The following is a 20999-nucleotide window of genomic DNA, read 5'->3' as shown; positions in this document are numbered from 1 at the left end:
TTGCTATTTCATAATATCTTTCCCAATGCATTATATATCTATTATCTACAAGGTCTGACAAACGGTGGCCATATCTAGGTACAGCATAATAAAACTACTAGAAGCGATGAAAGAGAAGGAAGAAGAGGAGGAGAAAGGAAGAAAGACAATAAATCTTAAAAGCACCAGAGGAAAAAAAGAATTACAAGGGACAACAATTAAACCAAGAGCTAAATTCTCAAAAGAAATAATAAAAGTCTGAGGAATTATGGAAAAATATATCCAAATTACCAAAAGAAAACAATTAGCAATCATGAATCCAATCACACCAGTGCAAATATCTTTCAAGAATTGAAACAAAATAGAGGTATTTTCAGACAAACAAAATATGACAATTGGTCACCAGCAGACTAAACAGATGCTAAAGGATGTTCTTCAGGCAGAAAGAAAAATACACCAGATGGAAGGCAGAATATGACTGAAGGGATGAGGAACAATGAAAGGGGAAATAGATATAAGTATCGATGCGTAAGACAACAATGAAGATACATACAGTATGTATATACTTGACAATAATAACATATAAGTAAAGAAGGTGAAAGAGTTTAAAGCAGTCTAAAATCCTTGCAGTATCTAGGAAGGGGTACAAGTACTAATTTACAACAGAACTGTATTTTTCAGAGTGCCTACCCAAAGTGTAGTAAAATAATATAGAACGTTAATAGACAGGTGAATAATACCAAATAATCAATCCCAAAAGAAGGTAAAAGAGCAGAGGAGAGAAAGAGAAAAGGCGAGACAACTAAGAGCAAATAGCAAGATAGAAGATAGAAACTAAGATATCACGTCAAATGTAATAAAGGCGATGAATTAACTCCTTCAAATTAAAGGCAAGTGTGTCAGAGTGGATTTAAAATAGGCTTCTTAGAAGAGCTATATCTAAAATACAAGAATATAGCAAGGTTTATGTTAAGGGATAGAAAAATATACCGTGTAAACACTAAAAACAAATCAAAACTGGTGTTGCTCTATTAATATCACACAAAATAGACTTTAAAGAAAAATTATTACTTGACAGACACACTTCACAATGTTAAGGTTCAAATTAGCAGAAAGATAAAAAATTCCAAAATTCTAAAGTAAAATAAAAGTTGTTTCTTTGGAAACATTTAATAATAAAGTTAGTAAATTGGCAATACTGACTGTAGAGGGGGAAGAGAGAGCGAATAAGAGATAATGAAGATGAGCAAATATAATCAATATGAGGAATGAAAAAAGGAAAACAGCATCACTACATATCTTACAGACCTTAAAAGATAAAGGGACATTATTTATGAACAATTGTATACCAATAACTCTGAAACTTTAAGTACAATAGAAATATTCCTAGAAAAAATCAGCTTACAAAAACTGACTCCAGAAGTAACAGACAATTTGAATGGGTCCTTGATTATTTAAATAATTAAATCCAAAATGGAAAATTCCAAGCCCAGATTGCCTCACTTGGTGAATTCTTCCAAATATTTAAGGGAGAAATAAAAATGTTAAAATTCATTACAAAACTGCATTGATTAATGCAATGTGATACTGGTGAAGTTAAATACAAATAAATCAGTGAAAGAGAACTGAGTCCAGAAAAAGATCCAGGCCTATAAGGACACGAATTAAGTGAAAGACTGGACTGAAGGCAAGTGAAGAAAGGATGGCATTTTCAAATAAATGATACTAGGTCAACTGGATATCCACCTGAGGAAAAAATAAAACTTGATCTCTATTTCATATCATACACAATAATCAGTCTAAGTGGATTTCAGATCCAAATGTGAATGGAAAACAATAAAACTAGTGGAAGATGATACGGGAAAGTATCTTGAACTTGAGAGTATGAAATTTAAACAAGATATCATAAAAGCACATAAATGAAAATTGATACATTGTTCTAAATTAATAACATTTGCTCATCAAAATGTATCCTAAGAGAAAATAGGAAAAACACACAGTAGGGAAAAAATACTTACAGCACATATAACCCACAAAGGGTTCATATCCAGACTATATAAAGAACTTCCACAAATCAATTTTTTAATTAAAAATGTATTATGTGTAGAAAAGGAGACCGCATAAGCACTTCATAAAAGAGAATAACCAAAGATGCTGACTCCCAGCAAAAATTTATGAAACAATGATAAACCTCTTTAGTCATTCAAAAAATATATATCAAAACTAGAATGAGAAACAACTAAAAGCTCATTGGATTAGGTAGAATTAAGCAAACTGGAAACATCAGTGTTGGCAAGGAAGTAAAGCAGTGGAAATTCTCATGTATTGCAACCACTTTGTGTAAACACTCAATGCAACCACTTTGGACAGCTGTTTGGCAGTATTTACTAAACAATATACATACACGTAGAGTCCAGCAATTCCACTCTGTCTAACAGAAATCAGGGTACTAAGAGTATGAATATTCATTTAAAAAACAACCTAAATGAACATCAACAGTAGATTGGATTAACAAATTGAAGGATATTCACACAAGAGATTACAAACAATAACAATGAACTAACTACTGATGGACTCAAAAGCATTCCTGAATCTCTGGAAAGCTGTACTGAACAAAATGAGATAACATAAAAGAATGTATCATTGTCCCATTTAATTTATATGAAGATCAGAAATCAGCAAAATAAAAACACTAGTGTTAGAAATCAGGTTGCTCTGGGGGAAGAGGAAGGGAGAAGTGATTAGGAGCAATGAGGGATGTCTGGGGAGTTGGTCACATTCTATTTCTTGACCTGGATGATGGCTACATAGATGCTTGCTTTGTTAGAATTCCTTGAAAAGCATATTTCTGTTTTAAACACTTTAAAAGAAACAATCAGAAATGTGACACAAATTTATTTACAAAGACATACTGTTTCATTATGATAGAAAAGTTTAAAAAAGGAAGTAACCTAAATGCCAAATCTTGATATATCCATACCATGAACTACTGTATAATCATTTAAGTTCCTGCTATAAAATAATTTTTAATGTCATAAAAAGGGAAAATCTATTGTTGAGATAATAAAATAGAAAACTCACTACATACAGTGTAATTCCATTTTAACAAAATACACAAACATATATATGCTTTATATATGAAGGAACAAAAAGGCAGACAATATATGCCAAAATGTTAACAAGATAAAATCAAGGGCAATCATTATTTCTTTACTTCTACATCTATATTTTTAAATTTGTTTACAAGTAACATGAAAAACTGAAATGAAAAATTGGAATTAAAAAATTCTTTTTGTAAACATTATCCAGAGGCTAACACTAAGTCTATCTTCACTTGGAAGCACATCCCTGAGGCACGGTATTTCTCTCATAAAGTCTGAAGCACTCTTTCTTATAAGTTAACATTTATAGACTCCAGAGCTAAATATTGCATGGTAACATAAAAAGAAATCATAAGATGTCTGCCTGGCTCTGACACAGACTCCCAATCATTGTTCTCTTCGATCAGAGCCAGATCACAGAGCTCCTATTCCCCCTCTCACTAGAGTTTAACTGGGTTAAGAGCTTCATGAACAACAAGCAAGTGGCCAAGCTATTTTTCACTAACATTTGTCTTCCTTCACAAATAAAGATTAAACCAAAGAAAATCCCCTCCTCCCCCAGCCCCATATGCAATGCCTGTGCCTAACCTTTCCTGCCCTCATGTGGTTCTCCCTTTTCCACTCAGCAAAGTTCTACCTCTTTTTCAACACCTTCCTAAACAGGTGCTTTTGCTTTTTTCTGGGAGCCTCCCATAATTCTCCTAATCCAATTGTGCTCAGAGTTTCCTCGGCATGTATGAGTCCTGCAGGGCCCCTCAGCAGATCATTCTGCCTTTACTGCAACTTTCTCTTCCAGCGGCTTCTATAACTTCCGATGTCATTTTCCTACCTCTGAGTATGTGCCACTGCCTACATTTAGATGCATGAGGAAGAAGAAAAACCAAAAAAAAGATCTCAAAGTTCTCAGAATCTATTATTTATAAAGAAACCAAATGCCACTTTATACATATTAGATGGCCACTCTCATCCATTAAGATGGCTATATACAGAAAATAATAAGTGTTAGCAAGGATGTGGAAAAAAGGGAACCCTTGAGCACTGTTGGTGGGAATGTAAAATGGTGCAGCTGCTATGCAAAACAGTATAGTAGTTCCTCAAAAAACTAAAAATAGAATTATCATGACTCAGCAATTCCACGTCTAGATACAACCCAAAAGAATTAAAAGCAAAGACTTGAACAGAGATATTTGCACTCCAGTGTTCATAGCAACATTATTCATAATCGCCAAAAGTAGAAGCAACTCATATCCACTGATGGGTGAAACAAAACGTGGTATATAGACACAATGAAATATTATTCATCCTTAAGCAAATTCTGACACAACATGAATAAACCTTGATGACATTACGCTAAGTGAAATAAGCCAGTTACAAAAGGACAAATATAGTAGAATTCCAATTATGAGGTACCTATGTTTGTCAAGAGAAGAACTGCCCAGTTGAGCCAAGCCCAAATTTCAACAGAATAATTATGCAACAAAATATTTATTTTATTAAACCACTAAGTTTTAGGGTGGTTTCTTATGTAGCATTATACAACTGAAACAATTAATACTACACCCCAGTAAAAGTGAGCAAGCTACTGACACACTCAATATGGTTGATGCTCACAGCCATTGTGCTGACAGAAGCCAGGTACAAAAGATTACACACTGAATCATTCCACTTACCTGTACTTCAAGAACAGGTAAAACTAATCTATGGCGATAGAAATCAGAATAATGGTTACTTCAGTGGAGGGCAGTCTAGGATAAAACGGATGAGAACTTTCTAGGGTGCTGGAGAAATCCGATATTTTGATCTAAGTAGTGGTTATGTGCAAGTACATGTTTGTAAAAATTCACTAAGCCATATACTTTAATGCATTTTTATCACACTTAATTTTATGTATTTTTTACCTCAATTTTTTAAAGTTTCAAAAAATTCTACTGAAAGGAGATTAGCTATAACAAAGCCTATATCAGATTATGATTAGTGCTATGAAAAAGTAAAAGGATAGAAATTTGTAGTAGGGTTCTCAGGGAAAGCCACTCTAATCATGTAACGTTGAGCAAACACCCCAATGAAGTGAGAGGAAAGGCCATTTAGGGGTCTGCCCCTAATGAGGGAACAACAAGTACCCCAAGACCAGCAAGAGGCCATGGCACCTAAAACAGTAAAAGGCAGCCAAGGGATAGACTATGGAGTGCCTGATAGGCAACCATTGTGGATTTCATTGTGTGAGATGAGAGGCTGCTAGGTCTAATGCTGCCAACATATAGAAGAAGATGAGAACTGAGATCTGACCATTGGATTTGGCTCTGTGGACATCACTGGCACCTTTGACAAGAACAGTTACAGTTTCAATAGAGTGACAAGGAGGAAAACCTGATCAGAATAAGTGCAAGAAAGAGAAGATAAAAAGCAGAAACAACAAGAACAGAGAACTCTTTCTAGGAGTCTTTCAGTAAAAGAAGCAGGAAAATGGGGCAGCAGCTGGGGTATGTGGAGAGAGCTTTACAAAGAAGGGATATATTCCTTGATCATACAGAAGAGAAAGGAAACAACTGAGGAGTGGGCAAGAGGAAATGAATTCAGCACAAAAGTTGACCTACTAGAAGGAAGGAAGCAGAGTATGTGGGGTTGGTGCAGGCCACAAAGTGGATTTAGCTATGGGAGTACATGTAAGTTCTTTTTCTTTCCTTTTTTTTTTCTTTTTTTCTTTTTTTTTTTTTTTTTTTTTGAGATGGAGTCTCGCTCTGTCACCCAGACTGGAGTGCAGTGGCGCGATCTCAGCTCTCTGCAACTTCCACCTCCCGGGTTCAAGCGATTCTCCTGCCTTAGCCTCCCGAGTACCTGGGACTAGAGGTGCCTGCCACCATGCCCAGTTAATTTTTGTATTTTTAGTAGAGACTGAGTTTCACTATGTTGGCCAGGCTGGTCTCGAACTCCTGACCTCAGGTGATCTGCCCTCCTCAGCCTCCCAAAGTGCTGGGATTACAGGCGTGAGCCACTGCGCCCGGCCAAGTTCTCTTTTTATCGCTCCTCTTTTGTCAGTGAATAAGAAGCAAGAGGATCAGGGAAGAGTGCGGCTGGGTATTGTCAGCCTGAAGAGAGAGGAGAAGCTATGAAGGTTTGCCTTGTTGGAGAACACAGCCTGGGGAAATTCAGGGGGAATTCCAGGTGAGCTGAAGTCAATCTGCACAGTGATGGAGTTCTCCACTCACATTCTCCGGTCACATTCGGGGACTAGGACATAGCCTAGAGGAGGCAGAAAATAGAGTCCAAGTGGGGTGGGGGTTTGGCCAGGCATTAAGACTGAGGAGCAGAGGAACAGGAGTTGGAGGAATGGAGTTCAGTGCACTAGTGGAGGTGACAACCTAATTACAGTAGCTTCAAGGTATGGGAGGAGGGAAAGCAGGGACATGTTATTTCCCTAACTCATTCCCACCACTGCTTCCTAGGTACACCTTCAAAAACAAAAATCAGATGAGATCCCACCCTAACGGAAGCCCATGATGGTTTCTTTGTGCCCACATGATAAACTGTAAAATCCTTGGCAAGACTCTAGGATTCTTTATCACTGGACTCGGCCTTCTTCCCTCCCCCAGTGCTAACTCTGATTTGGGCACAATGAATGTCTTGCTCATCCCTTATAGCGCAGCCCTTTGCACACGTTCTTTCCTCTCCCAGAAACGCCCTACTTCCTCCTCACAAGGCTAAACCTACTCATCTCCACCACGAAGACTCCCTGGATTCTCCCACTAGGCTAAGTGCTCCCTGTTGTAGGCTGCAACACCTTGAACTGACCCCTAGAACGCCTCTCATATTCTCTGCCGAGTCTATTATCTGTGGCCCCTACTAAACCAGGGGCTCCTTAGGGAGTTGTATCCCTATCCCCTGTCATCTAAGTCAATTACATTTCTTTGAAGAGGGACCAACCTGAAAAAGGAGCCAAGAAAAGTTGGTGGGGAACTAAAAGAGAAGCCGAACTTGGGTTGGCCAGAGAGGATCCTGGGAGAGAAGAATGGCAAGTCAACAGAGGGGAGTCAGACACAGCAGCTGAGTTTATTCTGCTCCCCAGTGCTGAACTCTTTTTTTTTTTTAAATCATACTTTAAGTTCTGGGATACATCTGCAGAACATGCAGGTTACATAGGTATACACGTGCCATAGTGGTTTGCTGCACCCATCAACCCATCATCTACATTAGGTATTTCTCCTAATGCTATCCCTCCTCTACCCCCACAACCCCCAACAGGCCCTGGTGTGTGATGGTCCCCTCCTGTGTTCTCATTGTTCAACTCCCACTTATGATGAGAACATGTGGTGTTTGGTTTTCTGTTCCTGTGTTAGTTTGCTGAGAATGATGGTTTCCAGCTTCATCCATGTCCCCGCAAAGGACATGAACTCATCCCTTTTTATGGTTGCACAGTATTCCATGGTGTATATGTGCCACATTTTCTTTATCCAGTCTATCATTGATGGGCATTTGGGTTGGTTCCAAGTCTTTACTATTGTGAACAGTGCTGCAATAAACATATGTGTGCATGTGTCTTTATAGTAGAATGATGTATAATCCTTTGGGTATATACCCAGTAATGGGATTGCTGGGTCAAATGGTATTTCTGGTTCTAGATTCTTGAAGAATTGCCACGAGGAATCTTCTACAATGGTTGAACTCTTGCATTGCCTCAGAGCCATTTGTTTTTAGGTTTTACATTTATTTTAACTCTAGAATCACAGTTTCACAGTCAATCACTCCTTCCTGGAAGCCATGCAGGATCAACTTCCTGCTGTTAGAAATGCTCCCCTAGCCATTCCCCAGCTCCCACATATACACACCCCAGGTAGGATCATGACTCGGGTGCCTGTGCAGGGACAGCACCTATAGCCCAGTCTTCCATGTGAAGCCTCTGCTTTAACAAGAGGCATGTCTGCTCCACAATCCTTCACCCACTGTGAGTGCAAGTCAGGAGGAAGACTGAGAACATAAATCAAAGGAAAAGTTCTAGACAATGTTTCCAGCATGGGGGCAGTGGCAGCATCAGGAGCATCACTGAAAACAGACTCAGCCCCTGGCCACTGCTGGCAAGTCACACCCATCAAAAGAGAAACGCACTCATCCGCAGCACTTCCTGCCGCTAACAAGACACAGGAGTGAAAACTACTGTGTGTCTGATTTTGTCCTCTTTTTTCCAAAATAATTGGTTAGAAGAAATACTCAGCACAAACATAAAAGACAGAAATGCCACAGAAAAAAGAATGAAATATGAGGACACTATGGTACGACTTAGTTTTTCTGTCCATTTTACTATCGGACATAATGGCTTGTAAGAAATGTTGCTTTCACCCAGGTGCTACCACAGGCTGCTAAGACTGGCCAGCCTGCATCCTGGGGTCTCACCTCCTCTCCACCCTCCAATCAACCCCACAGCAGAAGGAAATCCCAGAACAAGACCTGTGCTGATCAGAATTGAAATCACCATTGCTACAGAGTGATGATTTTTAATTGCTATTGCTAAATAAATCATGGTACATCCATACAATAGGATTATTATTCTGCAATTTTAAAAAAGTTATCACAAAAGAAATGGACGAACCCGATATGCATGTTGCTAAGTGAAAGAAACCAATCTGAGAGACTACATGCTGTGTGATTCCTATGTTATGACATTCTGAAAATGCAAAACTATAAAGAGATCAGTGGTTGCTAGGAATTGGGGTAGGGGGATAAATACGTGGAACACAGGGGATGTTTAAGGCACTGAAACTTCTCTATATGATACTGTAATGGTTGATATGCATCATTACACACTTGTCCAAACCCATAGAATGTATAATCCAAAGAATGAACTCTCATGTTAACTATAGGCTATATGCTATATGAACTTAGCTAACAATAATGTATTAATATTGGCTCATCAATGATGACAAGTGTACCACAGTAATGCAAAATGTTAATAGAGAGGAAACTGTGGGTGAGGAGGGGAGGGGAGGGTGGTCTCTGTACATCCCACTGCAATTTTCTATAAACTGAAACAGCTCTAAAACATAAAGTCTACTAATTTGAAAAAACCAAATTGCTATTATGAGCCACAAGGACTGCCTATACAGTATTGTTAGAAATCAAAGGGGAAGAAAAGCCCTGGTCATCTCATGACTTTCACCTGACAGCTTCCCAACTGCTTCCAGCTGGACAGCAAGAGGAGTCACCGATGTGAAAACTGAAATGTTAGCCATCTACTTAAAAAGAACCACAAGTAAGGACTGACAGGGATAAATTAACAGGCTAAGCAATGAACGTTGGTCCAACTTGCTTTCAGCATCAGCGATAAGGAAAGCCTGGAAAAGCAGGGAATAGTGAGCCTAGAAGAACCTAGAGGTGAGGCCATTCACCCAGGATAGGCAATGAGACCTTGGAGTCACTGCTGACCTCCACCCTCACCATCCATTCCCACACACCTGCACCAGTGACTTCATGTTAGGGTCACACAGGCTGACCACCCAAACCTGTCACCCCTCAGCTATGAAAAAGGTCCATGAAAATGAGGGGAACAGCAGGTGCCACGCCAGGGAATGATTCAGAGAAAGGGCCCCAGGGACTGAAATGCATAGCTTGGTTCCCTGTCTTCCAGATCCTCTGATGAGACAGCATAACCTGCAGGAGAAAGCACAAGCCCGGGAGTCAGGAGACTAGAGTCCGGTTTCACTACCTCAAAACAGCTGCCATCAGGCAAATGGATAAACTGTCCCTTTCATCTGCAAAACCAGGATAATACCTGCTCTCAAGCCACAGAAGGTTAGAGCTGGGATGGGCTCATCACACAGGTGAGGGAAAGAAAGTTGAGGGAGATGAAGTTACTTTCACAAGGTTGCACAACTAGGTGAGAAAGTCCCTCTTGGGTAACAACTTGCCGTCCTCCCAGTTCAGCGCAGTCTCTTCACTGCCACACAGAGTTAGGATAAAGGTGATCTGTATGAGTGTTTTGGAAACTTGAAATCACAAGATAAAGGAAAATTTGTCATGCTGTCATCTTTTCATTGGCACATTTTGCTCCTGTTCTGCTAGAAGGTGAGTATCTCCCATGAATGTGAGCTCTTGGCAAGTGTCAGCTGCATCACTGGCACTAGCTGGTTGTGCTGCTGTCTGAGGTTACAGAGCCAGGGATAGAAGAAAGCTCTTGGCCACCTTCAGGCTCCAGGGCACCAGCACTGTCACCTGGGAGATAACAGCCCCATTCTCCCCTTTGCATTTCCACACTTCAATAGCAGTAAGCAGTAAGTTTCCTTAGGAGAGCGAATCTGTTTTGTCAGTAATAATTCAGTCTTTAACACATGAAACACACTAGCCCAACAATCCACTCAGCACTTGAAAGAGACTTATTTAGCTTTTGCTTTGACATACCCATTCCAAGCTTCAGTTTGCTCTGTTTCCAGACCTTTTGTCCTCCAACCATTTTAACTAATGTGCAAACATATTCTCAAACGGCCTCCGAAACAGATTATTACCAACAGACTGCAGAATGACGCAAATGTAGCCCATCTACATAAGTGAAACAAGTTTAGCCAAAGGGATCACTTGTGTGGCTTAAATCATGGACATGGGCTATATCCACAGGGCTGAATTTATAATTGCAGGCTTTAACAATTTACCCCAGTTCTTTTTTGACCCAGGCTTTGGGTGGCTCCAATCTTTTCACTTCAATATGTCCCCACCCCCACTGCACACATACACACAGATGGCAAAGCCAACACAGCTCACGTCCTTCTTTGGTGGTCTCCACTGGCACACAAGTCCATTGGTATAATTTTGAGAACACCGAAGATGACTCAGCTAGCTCCACATGTACTTTTTATGAGAAATGAGTCAATAAGTTGTTTCTCTGCACACTCCCCCAGAGAAAGAACCTAGAGCACAGGGAGCTGTAATATTAGATTAGTAACTCCACAACAGATCACAGGTGAGAAGACAGCATGTGGTAAATAGGAAGTCGCTAAGCCATTAATCAGAATCCTCCAACCCAGGGGGTTTTCCCTCAGCCTAATCCAGGTTCAGAAAATGGGGTGCCCTTCATGGGCTCTCCAACATCCTCTAACCAACATCAGCCATTCATTCCCACTAATTTAATGGTGTCGTTTCACTAAAGGACTATGCCTGGGAAACTGTGCTGGGTCTGTCCCTTGGCAAGCATCTTCAACTGCTCACGTCATCCCCAACACAGATGCCTTGGGGAGAATGTAGCTGCCCACCTCCATCTACCCCAACCAGACCCTGTGTCCAACTTCTCCACCACACTCAGACAAGCCAAGGAGTGAGCCACACACGTCAGAAGCTTCCTGGTCAGTTTTGACTCAACTGTCCATTAAAGTGTTTTGTTCCTATTTTATAAATATCTGATGCTATTAGGAATAGAGAAGTCAGAAGGGAACTCATTATTACTGTGATTATATGGTATGTTATTCGATCTTGAGAGAGTCATTTCCCCTCTGAGTCTTTTTTCTTACTTGTGAATTAAGAAGGTTGAACTATAAGACCCCCATGGTCCTGTCAGGCTGTGACCTCAAGTGGGTCTACTTATTACCTGCTAAATGGTCCCAGCCCCCACCCTGTTTTCCTCCCACCCCAATTATAAGAAAGAGGTCAGGGTGCTAGGCCTCTTGTTCTTAGAGTAAGCTTCTGGAGGTGAGACTAATGCAGATGAGATTTAGCATTCACCAGACTTTAGCTCTTGGAGCTGGCAGGAAACTCAAATAATCCACCACCCAAAAGCTATGCAGTAAGGCAGGTATAGCAGTATTATCCCCAAGACGTACATAGGAAAACCATGATCCAGAAAGGCTAAATGATATGCACAAGGATCCCAGCTGTTTTAACAGGTGATACCAAGAGAACTAAAAGCCAAATCTTCCCATTCCTCACGCTGCTCTCCCTCCACACCACCAGAGTTGTTATGAAAGGGCATTATTTGAGGTGTTAGCCAAAGCTTTAAAAGAAATTACCAAATATAAAATGATATCTTACAGAAGGAAACAATAGCTATAGCCCTTAATATTTATACTATTATTTATGACCCAGAGGTGATAGTAAGAGGTTTGATACTAAGCCCTTTACCAATGAGAAAGCTACAGATAACTGACATTTTTCCTATTAACCAATCTATTTCATGAATCTATAAATCAGAAACCACTACTGGGGTATTTATAAATAACGGCAAAGGAGTTCCAACCCAACATATTCAGTTGGTTTGGAACTCCTTCCCAGGGGAGAAGAACTCTGCTCTGTTAACCTACCAGGTGACTGACACATTTTACATATGTGTTTATAGTTCTGCCAATTTTTAATAAGAATCTGTGGAAGCTGGAAAACTGTTCTATTTATCTGCAAAATTTCAGTGCCATTACTCTAAATAGAAAATGGTTTATTTTAAAAACCAGTGTGTTTTTAAAGCTAAATTTCACTTTCCCCATATGTGTTTAGGAAGCTCTTTTAGATTCACATAATTTATTTGAATTATCTAAGCCAAAATGATCATATTTTCCTAAGACAAAATTTTCTAAAAATGTGCTCACAGAGAAAAATATTCCCAACATGTACTAAAATTCTCATTTGTGGGCCAGGAGTGGTGGCTCATACCTATAATCTTAGCACTTTGGGAGGCCGAGGCAGGTGGATCACTTGAGGTCAGGAGTTCAAGACCAGCCTGGCCAACATGGTGAAATCCCATCTCTACTAAAAATACAAGAAATAGCTGGGCAGTAGCATATGCCTATAATCCCAGCTACTCGGGAGGCTGAGGCAGGAGAATTGCTTGAACCCAAGAGACGGAGGTTGTGGTGAGCTGAGATTGTGCCACTACATTCCGGCCTGGGTGACAGAGCAAGACTTTGTCTCAAAAAAAAAAAAAAATTCTCATTTAAGAACCCCAACATTCAGGTTAGGTATGATTCTGCTCTTGTAAATGATCAGTCTTGACTCATTTCATCCCCCTACAAAATTCATACAAGCCACCCCAGAGAATTAGTCTTTGGGATTTTAAAGTATTTTAAAACCCACCACACAGATACAAGCATGGGTTGTTGTGAATCTAGAGCATCTGAGCATCCAAATTCTCTCCTTCCAGCTCTACATTGGCAGCATTTTGTAGCAAGAGCTACACTGGAAAGAGAAGCTCACTGGAAAGAGAAGTGGTAGCAGTTCTGTTTTCCCAGAGAAAAGGCTGCTGTCCCACTGCTGGTACTGATCTGAAGGCACAAAGGCATCATTATACCACCAGTAAGACATGGAGTCTTGACATCCCGGGAGGATGACCTGGATGTCCCAGGTCTTGACATCCCAGGAGGGAGCAGGCTGTTCCTTTTAATGTTCTCAAGCCTGAGTCCTATGAGCCGTTAGTTCTGAAATGTGTCTTGCACCTCAACTTAGTTTCCAGGTGGCTTCCTAGATTACCCACACAACCCAGCCAGACTGAGACCTTGGGAGCCTCTGTAATCTGAAGCAATGAGGGCCCAGCTGATCAGGGCTGGAGACTTGCCAAATGAACTGCCTTATCTTAATCCATCTGGAATGTCAACTAGGAGTAAGAAAAAGGAAGGACAATTCCCACACAACACAAACTAGATAAGAATCTGACATTTTTCTTTGCAATGACTTGACATCCTCACTTTTTCAAAGAAAATCACCTTAATCAGTCCAGTGGCCCTTCCTGCTACCACATGGCCCAGACACTCATTCAGAAAATGACTCAGAGCATGTCCTAATTCCAACACATTTACAGAGAATTTAGCTTCCTTTAATTTCATCCATTGCCTGCAGGACTAACAATTGAAAACAGTTACTATAGTTTGAATGTTTGTCTCCTCCAAACCTCATGTTGAAATCTGATCCCCAGTGTTGGAAATAGGGCCTAATGGGAGGTGTTTGGATCATGGGGGTGGATCCCTCTTGAATAGATTAATGTCCTCTCTGGGGGAAGTGGGGTGTAAGTGGATTCTTACTCCATTAGTTCCCACAAAAGCAGGTTGTTACAAAGAGCCTGGCACCTCCTCCTCCTGTCTCTCACTTCCTCTCTCACCACCTGATCTCTGGACAAGCTGGCTCCCCCCTTCACCTTCTACCATGAGTGACCCGGTCCGAAATCTTCCAGCCATCAGAATTTTGATTTTTCTTTGTAAGTTACCCTGCCTCAGGTATTTCTCTATAGCAACACAAAATGGACTGAAACAGCAGTGTAATCCAAAACAATACTGCTCCTCTTAACCAAAAGCTGGTGCCTGACTACCTCAGTACATGGTTGCCTCCAAATTCATTTTAGCGAAGAAGTAACTCATCTCAAAATTTAACAGAAAAAAGAAAAAGCAAACTTTCAGGAAAATGGTATTCCTATTACCAGGAGTTAATTGGCTATGAAACAGCCAAAAGTCAGCAGCAGATAAAAGAAAAGTCTGCATAATTAGAACAACCAATAGGTAGACATTCAGCAACTATATACTCAATAGAAGACTTGCCAGTGCAGTGGCCATGCATGCCTGCTACTGCAGGCCCACCATTCCTGAACCAGTGGCTTACATTCCACGTGGAGTAGGAGTAAGCCTTTGGTCTCTTCCACACCCATTCACCGTCATGCAGGGCCTCCAAACCGCCAAAGGATGGGAACAGCAGGCAAGGGTATATATCAAGCATGCTCCCTCTGTTCTACACATCAGTCATGCTATTTCCCACCCATTGATTCTTCTGTTGACCACCCACATTTAATTCAGTTTTAAAGACATGACAACAAGGTCTGAGATTTGAGGGATGTACCTGACTCTCTCTCCCCTCCAGTGGTGGTGGAATCTGATCAGCAAAACCAATCTTCCCTGGATCACCCATAAAGGCACTAACCTCATCCACGTTCTCAAAAGCGTTGATGACATCATATGGCAAACAGGACAGAAGGTCAATCACAAACCATGTCTTCAGGTAGTTCATGCGGATAAGTTTGGGGTCAGAAATCACCTCCCCTGCTGGTCCAACAAAGGTGGTATGAAAATTGAGCACAATGTCCACCAGAAAGATAACATCCACGATGCTATCAACAACCAGCCAGGCCACATTGTTCTGCCTGGTTTTGAAGGAGACATTATAAGGGACCAAGATGGCTGTATAGAAGGTCAAGATCAAGATGATCCAATCCCACGTGGTCTTAAAAACACAGTAATGTAAGATGATGTGAGGGGGAGTCTTTGGTGCCTCTTGCTTGTACTGGGGAAGGATGTCTGAGCCCAGCTGTAGGACCTGTACAGAAAAACATGACCAAGAGAGAACTAAGTTAGGATTTAATTGCAAGTATCTAACCAGTCAGCATCTGTGATTGACAAATGGTCACAACACTCTAGATAAATCGTTTGGGTACAATAACAGGTATAAAGGAATATGGGAAAATGAAAGTGAACATTATAATAGAAATAATCATAAAGAAACAATTACAAACTACTATTTGGCTGTGAGCCAAGTGTTATACTAAACACTTTACACACATTTATTATCTCAATTCTAAATACACCTTTGTTCTATTAGCCAATTATTATTCCATAAGTTAGAAACTGGGGCTCAAAAAGATTAAGCAACTTTTTGTTCAATAAATATTAATTGCTCTGATTTCATCCAACAGTGGCAGAATGCACATTCTTCTCATCAGCACATGGAACATTCTCCAGGAAGACTATATGTGAGATGACAAAACAAGTGTTAACAAGTTTTTAAAAATCAAATTCATATCAAGAATCTTTCCTGACCACAGTGAAAGTAAACTAGAAATTGAAACATGTGGAACTTGGGAAACTTTATGAATACATGGAAGTTAAACATGCTCCTGAATGACCAGTGGGTCAATAGAGAAATTAAGAAAGAAATTTTAAAGTGTCTTGAAACAAATGAAAACATAACAAAAACCTATGGGATACAGCAAAAGCAATACTAAGAGGGAAGGTTATAGCAATAAATGCCCACATCAAAGAAGTTAAAAGATTTTAAATAAACAACCTAACAATGCACCTCAAGGAACTAGAAAAGCAAGAACAAACCAAATCCAAAATTAGAAGAAGGAAAGATATAAAATAAGAACTAAATTAAATAAAATTGAGACAAAAAATACAAAAGAGCAATGAAATGACAAGCTGGGTTTTTAAAAACCTAAGTTTAAAAAACCCAAACCTTTAACCAAGAAAAGAAACCCCCAATAAAATTCAAGATGAAAAAGGAAATATTACAAGAAACAGCAAACAAATACAAGGATCATTAGAAGCTACTATGAATAATCATATGCCGACAAATTGGAAAACCTAGAGGAAATGGATAAATTCCTGGACACATACAATCTACCAAGATTGAAACAGGAAGAAATGGAAAACTCTAACAAACCAATAACAAGAAATACAATTAATTGAATCAGTAATTTAAAAAATCTCCCAACAAATAAAAGCCCAGGACCAGATGGCTTAAATGCTGAATGTTACCAAAGTTTTAAAGAAGAATTAGTACCAGCTATTCTCAAACTATTTCTAAAAATTGAAGGAGAGGGCATTCTTCCAAACTCAATCTATGAGGCCAGCATTACCCTGATACCAAAACCAGACAAGGGCAAATCGAAAGAAGAAAACTACAAGCAAATATTCCAATGAACCTACATACAAAATCCTCAACAAAACACTACCAAACTGAATCCAACAGAACATCAAAAAAAAATGGTGTACACTATAATAAACTGGAATTTATCCAGAGATGCGAGAATGACTCAACACATGCAAATTAACAAACATGGTACATCACATCAGCAGTAGGGGAAAAAAATTATTATCTCAATAGATGCAGAAAAAGCATTTGATAAAATTCAATATCCCTTCAAGATTTAAAAAAAAAAAAAAAAACTCTCAAAAAATTAGGTATAGAAGAAAGGTACTCAAATGCCTTACATTCGCAGCAACCTGCATGAGATTGGAGACTATGATTGTAAGTGAAGTAACCCAGAAATGGAAAACCAAACATCGTATATTCTCACTCATGAGTGGGGGCTAAGCTAGGAGGATGCAAAGCCGTAAGAATGACACAACAGAGTTAGGGGACTCAGGAGGAAAGGGTAGGAAGGGGATGAGGGATAAAAGACTACAAATTGGGTTCAGTGTATACTGCTTGGGTGATGGGTGCACCAAAATCTCACAAATCACCACTAAAGAACTTATTCATATAACCAAACACCTACCTGTTCCTCAGTAACCTATGGAAATAAAAAAAAAATAAAAATATAAAAAGACGTTACAGGACAAACCCACAGCTAACATCATACTGAATAGGAAAAAGTTGAAAGCCTTCCCTTTAAGATCAGGAACAAGACAAGAATGCCCATTTTCACCACTGTTATTCAACATAGCACTGAAAGTCCCAGACAGAACAATTAGGCAAGAGAAAGAAATAAAAGGCATCCAAATTGAAGCAGAGGAAATCAAACTGTCCCTGTTTACAGACATAATCATATATTTAGAGAAACATAGACTACACATACACACACAAAACCTGTTAGAACTGGTAAACAAATTCACTGAAGTTGCAGGATACAAAAATCAACATACAAAAGTCAGTAGCATTTCCACACACCAACAGCAAACAATCTGAAAATGAAATCAAAGGAGAAATTCCATTATCAATAGCTACAAAAAAATTAAGTGTCTGGGAATAAATTTAACCAAAGAGAAGAAAAATCTCTACAAATAAAGCTATAAAACACTGAGACAAGAAATTGAAGAGGACACAAAAAAATAGAAAAGTATTCCATGGATTAGGAGAATATTATTACAATGTCTAATTACCCAAAGCAATCTACAGATTCAGTGCAATCCCTATTAAATTACCAATGACACTCTTCACAGAAGTAGAACAACTTAATCCTAAAATTTACATGGAATCACAGAAGACCCAGAACAGCAAAAGCTATCCTGAGCCAAAAGAACAAAACTAGAGGAATCACATTACCTGACTTCAAATTATACTACAGAGTTAAAGTAACCAAAACAACAGGGTAGTTGCATAAAAACAGACACATAGACCAATGAAACAGATAGAGAACGCAGAAGTAAATCCATGTATCTACAATGAACTCATTTTCAACAAAGGTGCCGAGAACATACATTGAGAAAAGGACAGTCTCTTCAACAAATGGTGCTGGGCAAACTGGATATCCATATGCAGAAGAATGAAATTAGACCCCTATCTCTTCTCATATTCAAAAATCAAGTCACACTGGGTTAAAAATTTAAATCTAACACTTCAAACTATGGAATCACTAAAATAAAACTTTAGGGAAACTCTCCATGTTGCTGGACTGAGCAAAGATTTTTAAGGTAAACCTCAAAAGTACCGGCAACCAAGGCAAAAATAGCCAAATAGGATTATATCAAGCTGAAAAGCTTCTGCACAGCAAAGGAAACAATCAACAGAATGAAAAGACAACCTACAGAATGGGAGAAAATATCTGCAAACTATTCATCTAACAAGGGATTTCTAGAATATACAAGGAATTCAACTCAACAGCAAAAATTGAATAATGTGATTTAAAAATGAGGAAGTAATCTGAATAGCTATTTATCAAAAGAACACATACAAATAAATGGCCAACAGAGATATGAAAAAATGCTCAACATTACTAATCATCAGGAAAATCCAAATCAAAATGCAATGAAATATAATCTTATCCCAGTTAAAATGGCTATTATCAAAAAGACACATATACACACAAAAATTTTGATGGGCTGGGCGTGGTGGCTCACGCCTGTAATCCCAGCACTTTGGAAGGCCAAGGTGGGTGGATCACCTTAGGTCAGGAGTTCGAGATCAGCCTGGCCAACGTGGTAAAACCCGTCTCTACTAAAAATACAAAATTAGCCGGGCATGGTGGCATGCACCTGTAATCCCAGCTACTCAGGAGGCTGAGGCAGGAGAAACACTTGAACCCGGGAGACAGAGGCTGTAGTGGGCCAAAATCATGCCACTGCACTCCAGCCTGGGCAACAGAGCAAGACTCTATCTCTATAAAAATAAAAAATAAATACTGGTGAGGATCCAGATGAAGGGAAATTATTATATACTTTTGGTGGGGATGTAAATTAATACAGCCATTATGCAAAACATATTGAGGTTCCTTGCATAAAAACAGAACTACCATATGATGCAGCAATCCCATTGGTGGGTATATACCCAAAGGAAAGGAAAACGGTATGTCAAAGAGCTATTGGCACTCCCATATTTATTGCAGCATTATTCACAGTAGCCAAGATACGGAATCAACCTAAGTGTCCACTGACAGATGAATGGATAAACAAAATATGAATGGATATATATAACCAATAGAATATCATTTTGCCATAAAAAAAAAAAAATGAAATCCTGTCATTTGCAGCAACATGGATAACCCTGGAGGATATTACGTTAAATGAAATAAGCCAGGCACAGAAAGACAAACACCACATGTTCCACTCATATATGAAAGCTAAAAAAGCTGACCTAGAAGTAGAGAGTAGAATAGTGGTTACCAGAGGCTGAGAATGGTACCAGAAGAGAGTGTGATAGGGAAGGGTTGGTTAATTGATACAAAATTTCAGCTAGAGTAAAAAAGCAGATTAAGTATTTAAGGTGATGGATATCCCGACTACCCTGATTTGATTATATAAATTTATCAACCTATCACATGTACCCCCAAAATAAGTATATCTAAAGTGTATCAATAAAAGTTTTTTTAAATTAGTATTTGATAGGAGAAATAAGTGTTCTATAGCACAGTAGAGTGAATAGAATAATAATTTACTATATTTCAAAATAACTAGAAGAGAGGATCTTGAATGTTTCTAGCACAAAGAAATGAAAAATGTTTGAGGTGATGGAGACCTCAATCACCCCAATTTGATCATTACATACTGCATACATGTATCAAAATATCATGTGTACTCCATAAACATACATAATTATGTATCAATTAAAATTTTTAAATATATTTATTGCTCTGTGCCTGGAACTGTTCTAGGTACTGGACGTGCAACAATGAAGGAAACAGCATGATGCCTGCTCTCGTGGAGCTCAGTCTAGGAGACAAATCAAAATCATTTCAAATTGTGATAACCACTAAATAACACTGGGGCAGGCAGAACACTGTGATTTGATAAAATGTGACTTGAGTAAGGGAGGGAAAGTGTTTGAATTGAAACCTAAGTGACAATAAAGAACCAGCCATTTAAGTTTGTATGGAAAAATTATCCTAGGCAGAGGGTGTAACTGGTGTAATAACCCTAGGGTGAAATAAGCTTGATATTATCAGGAAAAGAAAGAAGTCCAATGTGGCTGAAGCACAATGAGTGGGAGGAGGCGAGGGAGAAGATGCTAGATGAGCTCTGAAAGGAAAACGGAAACTAGACCACACAGGACCCAGTGGGATATTGGGAGGTGTTAGATTTTATTCTATGTACGGGTGGGTGTAACCAGAGGGTTTTAGGTAAAAGAATAATAATCAGATGCATGTTTCTAAAAGATCACCCTGGCTGCTTTCTAGATAATGAGTTGGTACAAAGGATTGAGGGAAGAATAGAATCTGGGTACTTGTTATAACAGAGAAAAAGATGAGACGATAGAGAAAAGCAGTCCAATTTTGTACATATTAATATTTCTGCAGTATAAGCCAGCTGGACTTGCTGATAGCTAGAAAGAAAAGGAAAAAGAAAGGCAATGAAGAGTACCAACTACTACATTCCATGAGCCCAGCATGCTGGCTGGCCCAAAGGAGGCACTACAGGACTGTTTTTAAGTGAGTGAGTGAACTCTAAAGTCCTCCAGTTAGCGAGAGATGGAGACAGGATCACAAAACAGATCTAACTACATTCAAAACACATGCTGTTCCACATCATGGTTACATTTCCCTGA

The 20999-nt window shown here is 39.2% G+C and overlaps 1 protein-coding gene across 2 annotated transcripts in view; it reads right to left on the bottom strand.

The window, feature by feature from the left end:
* KCNH1 (potassium voltage-gated channel subfamily H member 1) overlaps positions 1-20999 on the bottom strand; it is a 452115-nt gene that overhangs the window by 328335 nt on the left and 102781 nt on the right. Inside the window, exon 6 of one of the 2 annotated variants that reach the window (XM_007988540.3) lies at positions 14862-15335. In XM_007988540.3, the coding sequence (XP_007986731.1) occupies positions 14862-15335 (474 nt within the window). The remainder of the gene's footprint in view (positions 1-14861; positions 15336-20999) is intronic. The other variant, XM_007988541.3, reaches the window with a different exon arrangement.

The sequence above is a fragment of the Chlorocebus sabaeus genome, chromosome 25, assembly GCF_047675955.1.
Source record: "Chlorocebus sabaeus isolate Y175 chromosome 25, mChlSab1.0.hap1, whole genome shotgun sequence".
In the NCBI taxonomy this organism is placed as follows: domain Eukaryota; kingdom Metazoa; phylum Chordata; class Mammalia; order Primates; family Cercopithecidae; genus Chlorocebus; species Chlorocebus sabaeus.
This window is presented reverse-complemented; position numbering and strand designations above follow the sequence as displayed.